The 18185-nt window shown below is 41.7% G+C and overlaps 1 protein-coding gene and 1 pseudogene across 1 annotated transcript; one reads left to right on the forward strand and one right to left on the reverse strand.

Moving 5' to 3' along the window:
- Positions 1-11999: 11999 nt before the first annotated feature.
- On the forward strand, positions 12000-12100 carry LOC126023686 (uncharacterized; annotated as a pseudogene).
- A 351-nt stretch (positions 12101-12451) lies between these two features.
- On the reverse strand, positions 12452-17637 carry BCDIN3D (BCDIN3 domain containing RNA methyltransferase). Its single transcript, XM_049783575.1, has 2 exons — positions 17397-17637; positions 12452-13482 (listed from the first exon to the last, which is right to left on the reverse strand). Exons 1-2 carry the CDS (start codon positions 17628-17630, stop codon positions 12823-12825), a joined length of 894 nt encoding a protein of 297 aa, XP_049639532.1. The 5' UTR covers positions 17631-17637; the 3' UTR covers positions 12452-12822.
- Between the last annotated feature and the right edge of the window lie 548 nt (positions 17638-18185).

Raw genomic sequence — 18185 nt, forward strand, 5'->3', positions numbered from 1 at the left:
TTTCCTTCTCTGTAAAATGACTTGTGGTTGTATTTAGGGCACAATCTGATAGTCTGAATTAGTATACTGACCTCAAAACCCTATATATATATATATATATATATATATATATATATATATATATATATATATATATATATATATAAAATCTATATTTCTTTACATTTGTACCTATCTACAAAGCCTCTCTTGATACAGTAGCATTCACAGGCTCCAGGAATTTAGATGTGTATTATCTTGCAAGTATTTCTTATACTGCCTTAGTGAAAGGAAAGCACATCAGCAAGGTCACAAGATTTCAAAGTGATTCTTGAATTAATATCTGCTGAGAAGTAGGGGAATTCTCTTTTTTCCCCCACAACTGGCAGTGCTCAGGTGCTACTGGCTGTGCACTCAGAAATCAGGCTTAGGGGACCATTTGGGATGCCTGTAATCAAACCTGGGTGCGCTTTGTGCAAGGCAAATACCCTATACACTATGCTATTGCTCCGGCCCTTAAGTAGGGGAATTATTTTTTTGTTTGTTTGATTTTGGGCCACACAGGTGGTGCTCAGGAATCACTCCTGGCAGGTTTGAGGACCATATGGGATGTCAAAGATTGAACCTGGCTCAGCTGAATGCCCGGTAAACACCCTACCTGCTGTGCTATAGTTTGGCCCCAGTAGTGGGATTTTTTTGGGGGGAGGGCACAACTGGCAGCATTCAGAGGTTACTCCTGGCTTTGTGCTCAAAAAATTGTTCCTGGCAGGCTTGGGACCTTATGGGATGCCTGCTGGGGATTGAACACAGATAGGTCTGGAGTTGGCCAAGTGCAAGGCAAATGCCTTACCCTCTGTGCTATCACTCCATTCCCTACAGTGTGAGAATTCTTTTTTCTTCTCTTTTGGATTTTGGGTTACAACTGATGGGGCTTGAGGGGTTACTCCTAGCTGCACTCAAAAATCACTTCTGGCAGGCTTGGGGGACCATATGGGACTGTAGGGATTGAACCCAGGTAGGCAGCATGGCAAGGCAAACACCCTACTGGTTGTGCTATTGTTCCAGCCCTAAGTAGGGGAATTATTGTCTATAAATATAGTGATCACTTTGAAACCATCATAACCTCCCTCCTCCCCCCTTATTGGCAGTGATCATTATTAGTAGAGCCAGGGAGATTAGTAGGGCATTGCCTTGTATACAGTTGGCCTGATTTCTATTTCTGAAGCATCATATGGTCCCCTGAAACCCCTAAGGAGTGATTCCTAAGTGCAGAGCCAGGAGTAAGCTCTTAGTACTGCTAGGTCTGACTCCAACCTCCCAACCTCCAAATGTTTTATAGTGCTGAAGCTAAACTCATGATGACTTCCTCATCCTAGAATGCATATTAGTAAGATGCATTTTTTTCTACACAGAGGAGATAAGTTTCTCATAAGGCTTTGTATGATCTAAGAATAGTAGTAGTTGGGTATGCTTACAGAGTAAATTAGCACCTGGTTTTTGTTTAACACTCTGGCAAATACCTTCACATCCTTTAACATATTTGGGCACTGAAAAAGGATGCTCTTGTTATTTAAAATTGTGCAGATGACTAAACTGAGGCTCAGTGAGGCTAAATGAACTGATTTGGTGGTCATACAATGTTACTGGCAGATATTCATACCAAACCTATTAATGTTCTTTCTAGCAACAGGGAACAGATCAAACTAGCTTCTATATATGCTAGAGTTGGCCTTGGGAATCACTATTTCCTAAGAATAAAAAAGATTAAAACTCACTTTTAGATTTTGGCCAGGTGGGGCAGGGACCATAGTGATGACACAATAGTTGGATGGAATACATGATTTATAATTCAAACACTAGCACTTCATGATCCCTCAAACACTGCTGGGACCACCCCCACACAACACACATACATACACACGTATATTTGCTGTATCTGTCAACCAACCAACCAACCAACCACACACACACACACACACACACACACACACACACACACACACAGAGTATATATGCTGTGTCTGCCAACCACTTTTCCAGAACAGAGTAAGAGACTGTTTAGTAGATAGCAGCAAGAGTACTTGGGTACCCAAACTCAAACTCAAATGAGAACCCAATCTGACTTCTTTGAAAAAAATTCCAAGACCATCTGGGATAATTAAGAGTAATATGGCTGAGTTTCTAATTTCTAGGTCACATCACATAATCTGAGGAAGCACTGGAACTCTGAAGCTATGCTATCAGAAGTGTCTTCCCAATCTTTTTTTCATTTTGGGGGCTATATCAAAAGGTGTTTAGGACTTTTTCTTGACTGTGCTCAGGTATCACTCCTGGCAGTGCTCAGGAAACCATATGGAGTGCCAGGGATCAAAACAGGGCCAGCCAAGTGCAAGGCAAGGGATCTCCCTATCTATTGTATTACTGCCCTGGTCTCATGCCTTCCCAATTATTTCAGTAATACTGTAAGGTATGGAAGCCAACCACTCTGGTTACATTGCTTAAATTCATATTCTAGTCCTGCCACTTCATATAGGTGTATGACCTTCAAAGTCATTTAATTTGCCTCAATTAGCCAATCTGTAAAATGGAGATAATCTATAATTATAAATTATAAAATGGAGTTATCTATAATTTAGGTTTGTCAAGAATTAAAATGTTGCTGATACATGGTGCTACATTAACTTTTGTTTCTGTTTCCATCAGATTTCTTTTGATCTCAATAAATATTATTAGTCCTCAGACCCAGGATCTGGACCCTTCCTATTATATGTACATGTATATATTATATATACATTTAATGTATACATAATATACATTTTTAATTTTATTTTATTATTTTTTTATTTTAATATAATTTTTATTTTGATCATAATGGCTTACATATTGTTGACAATAATATTTTAGGTACATATTTACATAAAATCAGGGGGGATTCCCATCACCAATTTGTCCTCCCTACACCTCCGTTTTCGTCCTACCTCCCATATCCTCTTCCCTCACCCCTGGGGCTGCTGGAATATGTGGTCCCCTCTGTACCTAGCCTACTACTTAGTAGTCTTGCACCTGTTTGGTCTTGGTGTCTCCCTTATTTCCCCCTCTAACTGGGAGACAGGACTAGCTAGTTCAAGTTACGTGGTTTTGTTTGAAGAAGAGAAAAGTAAAAGGGGTAAAAGTCTAATACGCCGAAAATGGGCAGAATCCTTCTAGAGGCTCTCATCATCGGTTTGAGAGATGAAGGAGAAAAAGAAGGTGAAACACTCCACCAGTACAAAAAGAAGTGTCAAATATCCAGTGAGGACTCCAACAATAATGATAAGCACCACAAAAAAAAAAAAAAAAAAAAAAAAAGCCATGGTCTTGAAATAAGAAACATGGCAGAGCACATAAAGAAAAGAAAAGAAGGGCCCGGAGAGATAGCACAGCGGCGTTTGCCTTGCAAGCAGCTGATCCAGGACCAAAGGTGGTTGGTTCGAATCCCGGTGCCCCATATGGTCCCCCGTGCCTGCCAGGAGCTATTTCTGAGCAGACAGCCAGGAGTAACCCCTGAGCACTGCCAGGTGTGGCCCAAAAACCAAAAAAAGAAAAAAGAAAAAGAAAAAGAAAAGAAGAAAAAAAATGTATAAATGGGGACAACAACTTCAATAACCACACCAAAACAAAGAAATCGACCAAAAATAGATAGGTAAATAAAAAATAATAATAATAAATGAAGATAAAAAATAATATATAAAAAATAAGCAATATTTTGTGCTTTTTGCTTTTTTTTCCCTCCTGCCCTGGCACAGTAAATATTGGGGTCATTCGAAAAGGAATTCACTTGTCCTAAGAGATATGGGGTTTCTCCACCTTTGGAGTATATTGTCATGGGATTAACTATAGACTCTTCAGGATCATTTACTCTCCCGGTGGTGCTTTCGTGGTGTTTGGAAGACTTCTGCTCCGTCCTGGGTGATAAAATCAGACCTCTGTATCTAGAGATCTCAGTATCTGCACAGGTCCTGGAGTGGGACTTATGATGAAGTCTTTCTTTGTGGTTCTAGAAGTTCTGTTCTCTCAGTGTCATTTTAATCCATCTTCTGTGGTTGGTGGTCTTGGTCTCTGCACTGAACCTAAGATGGCACTTAGGATAGCGTCTTTCTTTGTATTTCCAGAAGCCCCATTCCATTGCAATTGTCTCTGCCAGACCTTTGGAACTGGAGATCATATTGTGCAGGTCGTAGTTCAAACCCTAGACTAGGGCTTTTCTATTGGTCCCAAGATATATACAGTCTAGCAGCCAGTCATCTGTAAATCGCGATCTTGGCTTTTGGACCTACCAAAGGGTGACAAGTCTTCTAATTTTGTCTTATCGTTAGCTGGTAAGGTAGGATAACCTGCTCTTAGGTCAAGTTGTTCCCATTTTCCTCGTTGTCAGGATATCATATTAGAGCTGGCACTTGTTGGTGACCCAGCAGTATTAAGGCTGTCCCGGATGGGATTTGTTTCCTGCAGCTGTTGTAAAGAACTGTGCCATTTCTATGTCTGGGATCCAAGGTTCAAGGCTGGACGGATGGTGTCTAATCACCTGAGGTCTAAGTTGAGTCCATGTGACATATTTTCAAGGTAGGAGATATCCCTGTATTGTAAACAACTATGAGTTCCTATCCCTAGTAGATAAGAGCTCTTTTTTATATGAAAGATTTCCCCTTTTTTTAGTGTCCCTTTGCAGGGAGAAATGGTGCTACATTATATTGTCGGTGCATTTGGGGGTGGACAGAGAAGAAAACAGAAACAGGTCATACACCCAAAAAAGATAAAAATAGGAATAAAAATGTATGTGCTCACATATGTATATGTAGAACAGACATTTTTTTAAAAAAAAATGAATTAACAAAGTATTTAAAGGACCAAAGTGATGGAAAAGACTACCTTACATTTGGGGAAAAGCAGGTAAAGAGGTGGTGTAATACAGGTCTTATACTTATGTTGGAAGTACAGGTTTTCCCATTGTCTTTTGGGTTTTTCTTGTGGTGTATGGGTTCCTAGGCACCTTTCCATCACACCCCCTGACCTTCTTCAGATTGGCAAAAGATTTGCGGCAGGGAGGTCTTGGAAGAGTTCTTGTATTGGGGATACTTTTGGAACTAAGTCCGGTTTCAAGTAACAGTCCACGTTAGGGGGACACATTTTTTTTTTTTTTTTTTTCCGTTTGACGCTCAGGGGTTACTCCTGGCTATGAGCTCAGAAATCGCCCCTGGCTTGGGGAGACCATATGGGACGCCGGGGGATCGAACTGCGGTCCGTCCTACGCTAGCACTTGTAAGGCAGACACCTTACCTCTAGCGCCACCTTCCCGGCCCCCAGGGGGACACATTTTTTAAAATGTACTTTAAAATCTCATATTTTGGGGCCGGAGAGATAGCACAGTGGTAGGGCATTTGCCTTGCATGTAGAAAGATGGTGGTTCAAATCCCGGCATCCCATATGGTCCCCCAAGCCTGCCGGGTGCGATTTTTGAACGTAGAGCTAGGAGCGCTACAGGGTGTGACCCAAGAAACAAAAACAAAAAACAAAAAAAAACAAACCAAAAAAAAAAGTCTCATATTTTATTTATACTTTAAAGGCTTCTAAACTTGAGTGAACATTTTTTTTTTTTTTTTTTGGTTTTTGGGTCATAGCCGGCAGCGCTTAGGGGTTACTTCTGGCTCTACACTCAGAAATTGCTCCTGGCAGGCTCAGGGGACCATATGGGATACTGGGATTTGAACCACTGTCCTTCTGCATGCAAGGCAAACATCTTACCTCCATGCTATCTCTCTGGCCCTTTGAGCTAACATTTTATATAAAAAATGCTTAAGAAGGGGCTGGAGAGATAGCACAGCAGTAGGGCATTTGCTTTGCATGCAGAAGGACGTTGGTTCAAATTCAATATGGCTCATATGGTCCCATATGGACCATCCCATATGGTCCTCCGAGTCTGCTGGGGGTGATTTCTGAGTGTAGAGCCAGGAGTAACCCCTGAGCACTGCCGGGTGTGACCCAAAAACCAAAAACAAATAAAATAAAAAAAAATTTAAGAAGACATACTTCAAATTTCCATGTTGAAGGCAAAGCTTACTCTCTCAACTTTCTTCCTATTTCAGTTCCCTGGGCAGTCTCACCCAATCAGTCATGTCATTTCTTCTTAGTACTAGGATTCAGATGAAATTATTTTTTGTTCACTCATATATTCATTCAACTAACATTCGTAATAACAAATGCAATAAACTACAGGAGTTGGGAAGACCTTGAAAAGTAATAGCTGAACCTCTTTTAGGACAAATAATTTAACTGAAGAGTTAGAGAAAAAAAAATGGGAAGCAAGGGAAAATTTGTGCTAAGTTTAAAAATTAGTAAAGGACACAGCAAATCTGAGCCTCAGTATATCTGGTGTGTGAAGGAAAGGTATGAAGGCAAGAACTTTCTGCAGTGATGGATGTTATCTATTAATCAAGTAGCATCCTGACACATGCGACTTCCTTGAGGAGCTGAACTTTAAGTTTTATTTCATTATACTTAATTTAAGTAAGAGTATCATTTTGAACACTGGTTTAGGCACTGAATAAGAACGGAACTCTACATACTAGAAAACTATCAAAGGTTTATAAATACAATATTAGAGTAGTTAGATCCTTTCAAGGATAGAGAATGGAGTGGGCTAGATGGGTGGCATAAATGGGATTATATGTTATTGGTAGAATATACTGGATATGTTAACATGGGAAGCAATATGTGAGACAACTGAGGTTTCTAGCTTGAACAATGGTAGATCCCAACAATTGAGATAGGATTAGTTTTAAAATTATGTTGATAGATTCATTTTGGTGACACATTAAATTTGAGGATTCTAAAAAATATCCAGGGATATGACTACAAAACAGAAACAATCTAGAGTCATGAGTTAGGATGTCTAGGCAGTTGTAAATGGCAAAGGAGTAGAAGAACTCACCCCAGGAAAAATTCCTAGAAAAGGACAAAATGAATACTAAGGAACCCAAAGCAATCAAAGTGTGGCCTATTTTGTATCAGAATTTTGTATCAGAATTAATCTGAGTTGTTTGTTAAAAACAGATCCTTCTAATAACATACTGGTAGAGTTTAACAAGAAAAATAATCTAACCCTATCAAAAATTGGGAAGAAGAAATGAGCAGAAACTTCCTCAAAGAATGCAGATGGCAAAAGGCACATGAGAAAATGCTCACAGATCATGAGAGACACACAGATCAAAACAACAGTGAGTTATCATCTCAAACAAGAAACTGGCACACATCAAGAACAATATTCAATGCTGGCGTGGATGCAGATGAGATAAGGATTCATTACTGGTTGGAATGTAGACTGGTCTAGCCTTTTGGGAAAATAATATGAACATTTTTCAAAAAACTAAAAATTACGCTCCCATATGCTCAGCAATACAGCTAGCTCCTGGGAATATCCCCTAGGGACTCAAAAACAATGCAGAAAAGGCATCTGCAGTCTTAAGTTCATTGCAGCACTGTCTCCAATAGTCAGAATCTAAAAAGTGCCCTAGAATAGATGAGTGGATAAAGAAACTATGGTATAAGTACACAATGAATGAAATTCATTCATTCAAATAAAAAATGAATGGGGCCGGAGAGATAGCATGGAGGTAAGGCATTTGCCTTTCATGCAGAAGGACGGTGGTTCAAATCCCGGCATCCCATATGGTCCCCTGTGCCTGCCAAGGGCGATTTCTGAGCATAGAGCCAGGAGTAACTCTGAGCACTGCCAGGTGTGATCCAAAAACCAAAATAAAAATAAAAATAAAAAAATAAAAGATAAAAATGAAATACTACACAATTGTTAGGAAAAATGAAGTCATGAAATTTGCTTAAACATTGATGGATATGGAGAGTATTATGCTTAGTGAAATGAGTCAGAGGGATAGAATGATTACATTCATCTGTGGGATATCTATATATCTATATCTCTATCTATGTATGATAGTATGGTAATAATACCCAAAGACAACAGAGATAAGGACCAGGAAAAAGAATCCATAGTAGGAAGCTTCCAAAAGGAAAAATTAGAGGCAGAAGGAAAGGGGAAGGGGGAAGAGGGAGAGGAAGAAGAAACACACCTGCCATAAAAGCAGGCAAATGAGAAGTAAGGTGGAAGGGATCTGGGGACATTGGTGGTAGAAAATGTGCACTGGTGAAGGGGTAGATGTTGAAACATTATATGACCAACCATCAAAAGCAAACAAACAAACAAAAAAAAACCATAATAAAAGAAACATTAAAAAAAAATCGTATGACTGAAACTCAATTATAAACTTTATAACTGTGTCTCTCTTGATAATTTAATGAAACAGAACAGGTCCCTCACTGTGAATATGTTAATGCTATGGAATTAAAGTTAAAATGGTAAATTTAGTTTTGAATTTTTGAGTCATACCTGTGATTCTAATGCTCAGGAAGTGCTCAGGGGCTACTTCTGGATCATATATATCTGCTGGGCCTGGGTCATATAAACCTGCAAAGCAAGGTATAAATAAAATAAATTACATATATTTTACTGTATAATAAAGTACTGCAAAAAATAGGGCCAGAGAGAGGATACAGGGTTAAAATAATTACCTTTCAAATGGCTGACCTCAGTTCATTTCCCAGTACCTCATAAGGTTGCTTGGACATTTCAAGGACTGATTTCTGTACAGAGCAAGGAGTAAGCCCTGAGCATAGCTGGGTGTAGCCCCCAAACAAAGCAAATTCAAAAAACCAGAACAGCCAAAAATGAATTAAGCCAAAGATTCTTAAGCTCTATTTCTGACTTAAATCCATAGTAGAAAGTTTCCAAAAGGAAAAAATGAGAGGCAAAGGAAAAGGAGGAGACGGGGAGAGAGAGAGGGAGAAGAAACATACCTGCCGTAAAGGCAGGCAAGTGAAGGAGGGTGGGAGGGGAACTGTGGGCATTAGGGGTGGGAAATATGCAGGTAACTTATCCCCAGATAAGTCGTGTGCAAATTAAAATTCAAAGAAATTATTAGGGAATAGAAAGAGATAAAGGAAGTATGGTTAAAAAAAAATAATGGGACTGGAGAGATAGCATGGAGGTAAGGCGTTTGCCTTTTATGCAGAAGGCTGGTGGTTTGAATCCCAGCATCCCATTGTGCTCCCCCAAGCCTGCCAGGATCGATTTCTGAGCATAGAGCCAGGAGTAACCCGAGTGCTGCCGGATGTGACCCCCAAAAAACAAACAAAACAAAACAAAAAGAAACCAAAAAAGTTTCAATATGAAGAAGCACTCTAGTGTTAAATGGTGCTATGACTTTGGAGCTTCAGAGCTTGGCATTCAAGGTAAGTTCTTTTTATTTTGTTTTGTTTTGTTTTGGGGTTACACCTGGCATTGCTCAGGGGCTACTCCTGGCTCTGCACTCAGAAATCGCTCCTGGCAGGCTCCAGGGACCATATAGGATGCTGGGATTTGAACCACTGTCCTTCTGTATGCAAGGCAAACGCCATACCTCCATGCTATCTCTCCAACCTCTCAAGCTAAGTTCCTATTGATGGGAGGTGAGCACAGGCTATGGAGTCTATTCCTTCAAGGACATTGCTCATGTTTAATGAAGATATGGAAAGATCCTATGTTTGAGGGAAGAGTTGGTTATTTTGAGGATGAGAGCCAACCATGTTGGTAGATGGGCAGGAAGGCCACAGAGAGATCAAAGGGATCCTCAATAGAGCTAGAGCTAGTTGGAGGTTATTTGATCAGAGGTTATTTTACTTTAGTTTTTGAGCCAGCAGTTCTCAGGGCTTACTTTACTCCCAGGCTTTGTGTTCAGAGATCACTCCTGGAGAGGCTTGGGGGGCCATATGGGGATAGAAACCCAAGTCAGCCACATGCAAGGCAAAAGCACCTGTTTCAGCTCCTAGTCAGAGGTTATTTGGATGGAAAAAACTAAGTAGATATATTGGGAAGTTAAAATGAAGGAAGGTGAAGGAATTTAAGACTAAATGCAAGGACCAGGCTAATAGTAGAAGGTAAGACACGTGTACATGGCCAACCTGAATTCGACCCCTGACATCCCATATGTGGGCACCCCCCCCCCCAATAGCACAGAGCCAGGAGTAAGTCCTGAGCACAGATGGCTGTGGCCCAACCCTTCCTCCCACTCTGTTCTCAAGAATAAAGGCAATAAAATTACATAACAAACAAGAATGGCATTAGTGATTAGGTCATTTGCTTAGAGTAATGAAGTAGGAAGAGTCAAAGGCCTCTAGAGGAATAAATGTTTAGAAGAGTCATTAGGATTAAAGAAGTAACCTAAAAGGATTGAAAGGGAGTATTCTAAATCTCATGGTACCGACCACAATTATCCTGCATAAAATAGAAAACTTCATTCTCCCTCGCCTCCCTTTTTTTTTGTTTGTTTTTGAGTCACAACCGGCAGCACTCAAGGGTTACTCCTGGCTCTGCACTCAGAAATCGCTCTTGGCAGGCTCAGGGGAACCATATGGGATGCCAGAAATCAAACCCGGGTCCGTCCTGGGTTGGGCCGCATGCAAGACAAACATCTTACTGCTGTGCTATCTCTCTGGCCCCAAAAACTTCATTTTCCTAAACGAAGATTTTTCATTCCATTCCCTATTGATTAGGAATCTCACTTGTCAGGTGCTACATTTAATTATAAAATCGGGGCATATTCAGTGATGCTGGGGGTACTTCCAGTGCTGCTGAAGGGAGTAAAAGGTCTCAGGTATCTAACTAAAGTTAGCTGCATCTACGTGAAGTGCTTTGACCCTTGTACTCCCCCTCCAGTCTCCAAATGTAGAAATTAAAACTTCCCGATCAAGGTTACAACCTCTAATCTACTCCTCCATAATTTATAACTTCAATTTAGGAAAAGTTCTTAGGAATTTTGAAGCTCATCCATCTAGTCTCTTTGCTTAACTAGGTTGTTTTCTCGCTTTTTCTTTGTGGTTTTTGGACCACTTCCAGCGGTGCTCAGGGTCACTCTTAATGGTTCTTAAGGGGCTACATATATATGGTGCCAAGGATCAAACTAGGCCAGCTGTGCCTTAGGCAAGTGTCTAAGCCCCTGTACTCTCTCTGGCTTCGGTTTTGATTTTCTGTGAGACCCACAAAAACCAAATCAAACAACAAAAAACTAAAAACACAAAAATAACAAACCGGACTTTCTTATTTCTTGTTTATTCCTGATTAACAACCACATTAAGTCCTATTTCAGTGTTCAGGAGTTACTCCTGATTGTACTCAGTGGATACAAGTGCTACAGATTCAATCTGGTGGCTTCTGCTTGCAAAGCAGATGTTCTAGCCGTCTGAGCTACCTTCCTGGTCTTAAGTGTCAGTAAACAATGCATTGTGTCTGCTGTCTGTATCTGCTGGGCTGAGTCTAGGCATGTTGGAAACTTGGCTCTGGAAAGAGAACTACTAACCTTCATTAATTAGGCTAGTGAAGCTTCATTCCAAATTATATTAGGTTATAGAAGAACAAGTATGTTAGAGCCTTCAGAACCCAGATAAGAATGATTCAAGGAACAGAGGACCAATACATGGTAAGGCTAGCCTGATCTAAGTCTTTAAGAATAACTGCCCAAACAGTCCCTTTCTATCGCAGATCCATGATCATTTTCTCCAGACCATCTCAAAGCAGTCCCTTTCCTTCCACAGATATAGTCTCTGAAGCATCACCCAAAAAAAGGGGAACAGATACTGATTACAATTCTACAGATACAATCACAATTTTATTTTATTTTTTTTCTTGTTGGTTTTTTAAATTTTATTTATTTAAAGAAAAAGCATTACATAGTTGACACACTGACAATTAACACATTTTTAGGAACACCAAAAACAATATACTTCCAAAAAAAAATAGAAAATTAAAAGAAAAACTAAAGAGATGGAAGAGAAAGGAAAGAATACTTTTGAAAACTATTGACTCACAATGAATTCATTGAAGCACCAGAAGAAAGTTTAGTAAATTCTTTATTATTTTTTTTAAGAAAAGGATAATTGTGCTTGCTTCAGCAGCACATAAAAATTGGAACAATACAGAAGATTAGCATGGCCTTTGCACAAGGATGACAAGCAAATTCGTGAAGCGTTCCATATTAAAAAAAAAAAAAAAAAAGGATAATTAAAAAAAAAGCTGGGCCCGGAGAGACAGCACAGTGGCATTTGCCTTGCAAGCAGCCGATCCAGGATCAAAGGTGGCTGGTTCAAATCCCGGTGTCCCATATGGTCCCCCGTGCCTGCCAGGAGCTATTTCTGAGCAGACAGCCAGGAGTAACCCCTGAGCATCGCCAGGTGTAGCCCAAAAACCAAAAAAAAAAAAAAAAAAAAAAACCGAAGTCCCAGAGAAAAAGTGTCTATGAGGTGTATACTCCTGTCAGCCAGCGGCATTCTAAAGGCCGGGACCGAGGCACAGGTCAGAGTACTTCCTGTGTGAAAGGGTCATGCAGGTGCTCGGCCACAAAAATGAGCTTCAGGTTTCCAGCCACTACTAAAGATAACAAATTTTTTTTCAAAACCAGGGAGAAGCAACATAAGAAACATGAGGAAAAGCAAAAGGAAAAGAAAGCAAAGGTTTGGTAGCTCGGAGGGGACTCATGGCTAAAAAAAAGTAATTTCATAATAACTTGGAAATATTTAACTCCAATGAAACACTTTCTAATGCTGTAAATATCCCGTGGCCCACAGTTTCAACCCTTATCCTTTTTTTTTTATAATTACAATTTAATTCTACAACATTTTGCCAAAGTTTCAGATTTCAAGGCTATTTAATAATATAGTTAAAGAGGTAACTTAACCCTCAGTATTAAATGTCTTTACTGAACTTCACACCCTCCCATCACACTGTTTCCAGAATCTTAATCTGTTCCTTTCTTCTTTCCCTTCAGTCAATAATTCGGGAATTGGACGAGTCTCTATGCTCTGTTTTGCCCTGAAGAGCAGAAGGCTTCGATCCCAGCTGGTATTGCCAAAGCAGCATACTAACTCCATGCCATGGTCCTGGGTCAAAATCCGCACAATCTGTTTTGCCATATCACCTCGGATGGCTAGGGAGTGGAAGTGATCAAAATCATGGAGGCCCAGTTTCCGGACACGCCTTGCAGCTGCTCGGTAACACTTCCAGGGCTGTGGCTCCACAAGGAGGTAGTGACAGAGGGAGGAAAGGTGAGCCAGAAATTCCCACAGACCTTGATCTCCATGGTTCAGATGGATCCACATGGTTACTGACATGCAGAAGCCAATATCAAAAACGGAGCATCCAAACTGGCTTAAGAAAGAGTTCATGAAAACTTTCCGGGTCCTTTGATTCATAAAATCCAGGGTGATAAAGGTCAAGGCATCAGGAAAAGGGCATTCTTTTTCAGCACGAGCCACCAGGACTGGATCTATGTCACAGCAGAGGAAACGGAGCTTTCTTGAGGCATCCGAGGAGGTCTCCCCATCACGTAGGGAAAGGAAATGTTTGTATAGAGCCACACTCAAATCCTAGTGGAATAAAAAAAAAAAAAGCCTTGTCATTACATCTTTCAGCCAGTAAATAAAGTGAAATCTATCTTATTTCCCATTGAGACTGCCACTTCTTCCTGGATTTATTGCATGTGGAATCCTAAACTATAGCCTAAGGCAGAGGTGGCGAGCAAGTTCTACATAAAGAGCCAAAATTTTAAACTGTGAGAGTCAGAGAGCCACACCACGCAGTGACCTGCCAAAACAGACAAACACTCACACAAAAGCATATAATTTTAACAATAATCTATTAAACACGTATTGCATTTTGCCATTTTGAGGGAGGGTAAAAATTCTGTTCGCCATCCCTGGTCTAAGGAGACTGGCCCTCCCCAGTTTTGCAGAATAAGCTCTCAGTGCCCTCCAGAGATTTATGAAAGGTGAAAGATTGGGTTTATGATTGAAATTACAGCTTAATAGACACAGTAAAGGAATCCAGAATTTCCAGCTTAAGCAAATATGCAAGTAAACTATCTTTCTTTCCCTCCCTCCCTCCCTCCCTCCCTCCCTCCCTCCCTCCCTCCCTCCCTCCCTCCCTCCCTCCCTCCCTTCCTTCCTTCCTTCCTTCCTCCCTCCCTCCCTCCCCTCCCCTCCCCCCCTTCTTCTTCTTCTTTTGAGTAGGGGAGGATATCTCAGGTATCTGAGACCCCAGGAAGAAGAAAGAATTCCAGAGACATAGCAAGTATTCTTTACCAACAAGGTAAAGAATAAAGCATGTCCCTATTTCTTAGACTTGTGGTAGGAAGTCTGGATTTCCAAAATTCTCAACATTGACTCTGTAGCAGAGCTTCCCAAACTCATTTTACCCTTTACATTTAAAAAAAAAATTAATTTGCTCCCTGGTAATGTTTTAAATAAATAAACAGAAAGTGCCCCCAACTGCATAATACTATCACCTGTCTGGATCATTCTAGTGTCCTAGGGCTGGGAAATATTGCCCACTTTGATAAAAAAAGAATCATCTATAGTATGCTTTCCCTCCCTTCTAAGACATGTTTTGTTTCTGCATCCATTACTCCCAAAAAAGCCTTCTAGCCAAACCCAATGCTTTGTGATTTTTCACTGTGCTAGCATCTTTAGTGGGGGAAGGAGGCTCCCGAACAATGCTCAGGAATCCAGGCTCCCAATACTTGGAAGTGATTGAGGGATCATACGGGATATGATCTCGATATCGACTTGGGGCCTCCATGCACTCTACCCCCTGAGCTATCTTATTCTCTTTGTTTTGTGGCCACAGCAATTAGTTCTTAGCAGTCACTACTGGCAGTGCTCAGGGAACCATAACTCCTCTATTCTCTCTCATCCAAACTTTTTGTATTGGGGCCTCACCTGGTGGTACTTATCCTGGCTTTGCATTCAGGGATCACTTCTGACAGTGCTCAGAAAACTGACCACAAGTGATGCTGAGGACTTAGCATACTTTATTTGAATGCAAGGATAGCACCTTACCTGCTATGCTATCTCCCCAGCCCCAAAATACTACATTTAAAAAGGAAATAATCAAACCCAGGCCAGGTGTATGCCAGGCATACAAGCTGTAGGAACTGAGTGCAGGGCCCTATATATGCAAGACAAGTGTTGTACAGAGCCACATCTCTGGATTTTAATGCCCTAACTGTTGTATTGCCTCCTAGTCTCCTTTTTTGGGGGATAGAGGGCATCACACCCAGTGGTGCTCAGGGGTTACTCCTGGCTCTATACTCAGGAAATGTTCTGGGACCATATGGTATCCTGGGGTTGAACCTATGTTGGCCACATGCAAGGTAAGTACCCTAAGTACTATAACTGGTCCCTCAGTTTCACTTTTTAACATTTAGGCAAAGCACCCCCATTACGGAACATCTATACTATAAATTATGAAGCAGCTATAGTGACATGAATGATCTATACATTATTAAAGAATATGGTTAAAACAATGAGATATTTGTAAAACTAAAAGAAGTGAAACATTTATATAGTCATAAACTGGATACATACTCAGATTAAAAACAGTGGTTGCCTCTGTGTACAGAGAAAAATTATTAGGGTCAAGAGTAGAACTTTTTATTCTTTGTACCCCTCTATTTTGTAAAAGCTGTAGGAACTGAGTGCAGGGCCCTATATATGCAAGACAAGTGTTGTACAGAGCCGCATCTCTGGATTTTAATGCCCCTTTGTATTTTAATTTGTTTTATCCAGTGCCATCAGTTTTTTTTCTTATATACAGAGTAAAAAGCCCATCAATGTACAGCCATCAACTGAGAACCACTACCCATAATATTGTTGCCTTTAAGAATATATATGCTACCCTCAATTTCAGAATCTCCAGTGGTCTCATAATAATATCTTTCATGAAACCCCAAACTTCCTGCTTAGATTTACCTATGTTTTCCCTCCTTTGGGTTCCTGTATCATGGTAGAGAATGGTCTGCAGGAGATAGTACTCACACACCCAAACATCTGCTCATCTCAGCTTTCAAGTCTATACCTAAATGTTCCCTTCCCTTAAGCAGGCATGTCAAATACAACCTTCAGCCCTTCATAGAATATGTATATTATATATATATATTATATATATATATATAATATATATAATATTTCTGTTAGTTCAATGGGGTGGTCGAAAGCTTTGCATGCAGGACACTTCATTCCCAGCAAGCACTGCACGAGCCTCTTCAAAGCTATCTTCAGCACAAAACCAGTAGTGCCCACCTCCTCTTCCTTAACCAAAATAAAAAACCCTTCAGTTGGAGAGATACCATAAGGATTAAGACATATAACCTGCATGCTGCCCATCCTGCTTGGATCACTGGCACCACATGGGCTTTGAAGCATCTCTGGGTTGCAACTCTGGTCCCTACATGGGTGTGACTCTGGAGATACACAATCACCTGGGCACCTTTAAGCAGGAGAACTATGGAGCAGAGGCTGGAGTAACACATGGCATCCTTTAACCCCTGCAGCGAACAGCTGGGCTGATTCACTGAGAATAGCTGGAAGACCCCAATTCTTCCCAATCTCTGAGCCTAGCTTCCAGTTCCCGGTCTGAAACAGAGCAGAGTGAGTCTAACGTTTGAACTGTTTAAAACCCTAGCGCCTGAATACCTACTCCTCTAGTATAGTCTAGAGATAACTGTGAGATTTTATTTCACCTGTGGCTCTGGGAAAATCACTGAACACCTAAGAGACCTTGGTGGTGACACCTGCCTCCGGGAAGCTCTTTCCCTGTTAACTGCACTTTTCTCAACCAGATCACTGCGTTGAAAAACAAATACCCCATTGGGCCCAGGAGATAGCACAGTAGGCAGGGCGCTCAGCTTACGCGTGGTCGACCTGAGTTCGCCCCCAAACCCTGCCAGGAGTAATTCCTGAATGCAGAGCTAAGGGTAAGGTCTGAGCATCGCCAAATGTGGCCCTTTCCAAAAAAAGCAAATCCCGACCGCTTCAAACGCCTCTCGGCTTCAAGGTGCGTCCTGCGACAGGTCACAGACCTCAAAATATAAGACGTAAGCCTGTCTCTGAACCCCAACTCCAAGTTCCCAAAGTGGTTCCCTGGGAACCCCCTCTTCCCCAGCCAGGTGCGGGTAGGGCGGGATGGAGGACAGCGACAGAGTCGAGTCTTTTGGTTTGGCTAGGAGGCAGCAAATGCAGAGATGGGGTCGCTGGAACTCAGGCCACAGAAAAGAATTCCTGGGCCGGAGAGATAGCATGGAGGTAAGGCGTTTGCCCTGCATGCAGAAGGACGGCGGTTCGAATCCCGGCATCCCATAGGGTCCCCCGGGCCTGCTAGGAGCGATTTCTGAGCACAGAGCCAGAAGGAACCCCTAATTGAGCGCTGCAGGGTGTCACACCCCAAAAAGCAAAAAAGAAAACTCCTGGCCCCGCGGACCTTCGACCCCACCCCGGGCACTCACCCCGGAGTTGCACCCCACGTCTAGACCCAGTATCGGCCTCGTCTCGGGACTCCGGGGGAAGAGCCGGAGAAGCAGCTCCGGGGGCAGGAGACGGACACGCTGTTCGGGAGGGTGGAAGCGGGAGTAACAGAGGAAGTTTCCGAACGGGGCGGCCCCGGGTTTGAGAGCGGGCGGTTCCTCGCCCACCGCAGTCTCCTCGACGTCGGCGGCGGACGGCACCGTGGACGCCGCCATTAACCTCCGCGGAGCTTCGGCTTCCGCACGGAACCGGAAGTCGGGCCAGACTGCTCTTGCGCCTGCGCGGAACGCAAAGCATACTGGGAGATCCTTGGACTCTGCGCCTGCGCGGAGCGCTGTCAGAGCAGGTTGGCCCTTAACCACCGTCTAGGAGGATTTTAGGTTTTGTGTCTGATTTTGCAGATCGGGAATCAAGTGCAGGGAAGTTAAGTGACTTACACAAGCCGACGTAGTTTTGACTTAACTACCCAGAACTGTCTTGGTTGCTGGAATGTTGTTGATAAAGCTTGGTGTGACAACCTTTTATAAATAAATGCACTCAGTGAGGCCTAGAGAGTAGAAATTACTTGTTAAAAAAAAAAAAAAAAAGAAATTACTTGTTGAAGCACCATACAGTGAGAACAGTTTATCTCGTGGTTCCAGGAAAAGATAATAAGGAGGTACAAATCAGCTACCTCAGTGCTGTAAAAGACAGACTATGGCTCCTGTCAAGTGACATTGGTGGATAAAGGCAGTCGTAGACTAAATATGAGAACAAGGACAGCACCTGAA

Source organism: Suncus etruscus, chromosome 11 (assembly GCF_024139225.1).
Source record: "Suncus etruscus isolate mSunEtr1 chromosome 11, mSunEtr1.pri.cur, whole genome shotgun sequence".
In the NCBI taxonomy this organism is placed as follows: Eukaryota; Metazoa; Chordata; class Mammalia; order Eulipotyphla; family Soricidae; genus Suncus; species Suncus etruscus.

Bases quoted from the DNA above. Each gene is read 5' to 3' on its own strand.
- BCDIN3D (XM_049783575.1), bottom strand. From the start codon at position 17,630: ATGGCGGCGTCCACGGTGCCGTCCGCCGCCGACGTCGAGGAGACTGCG. The intron at 13,483-17,396 runs GTGAGTGCCCGG...TTATTCCACTAG, and splicing joins ACGTGGGGTGCAACTCCGGG to GATTTGAGTGTGGCTCTATA.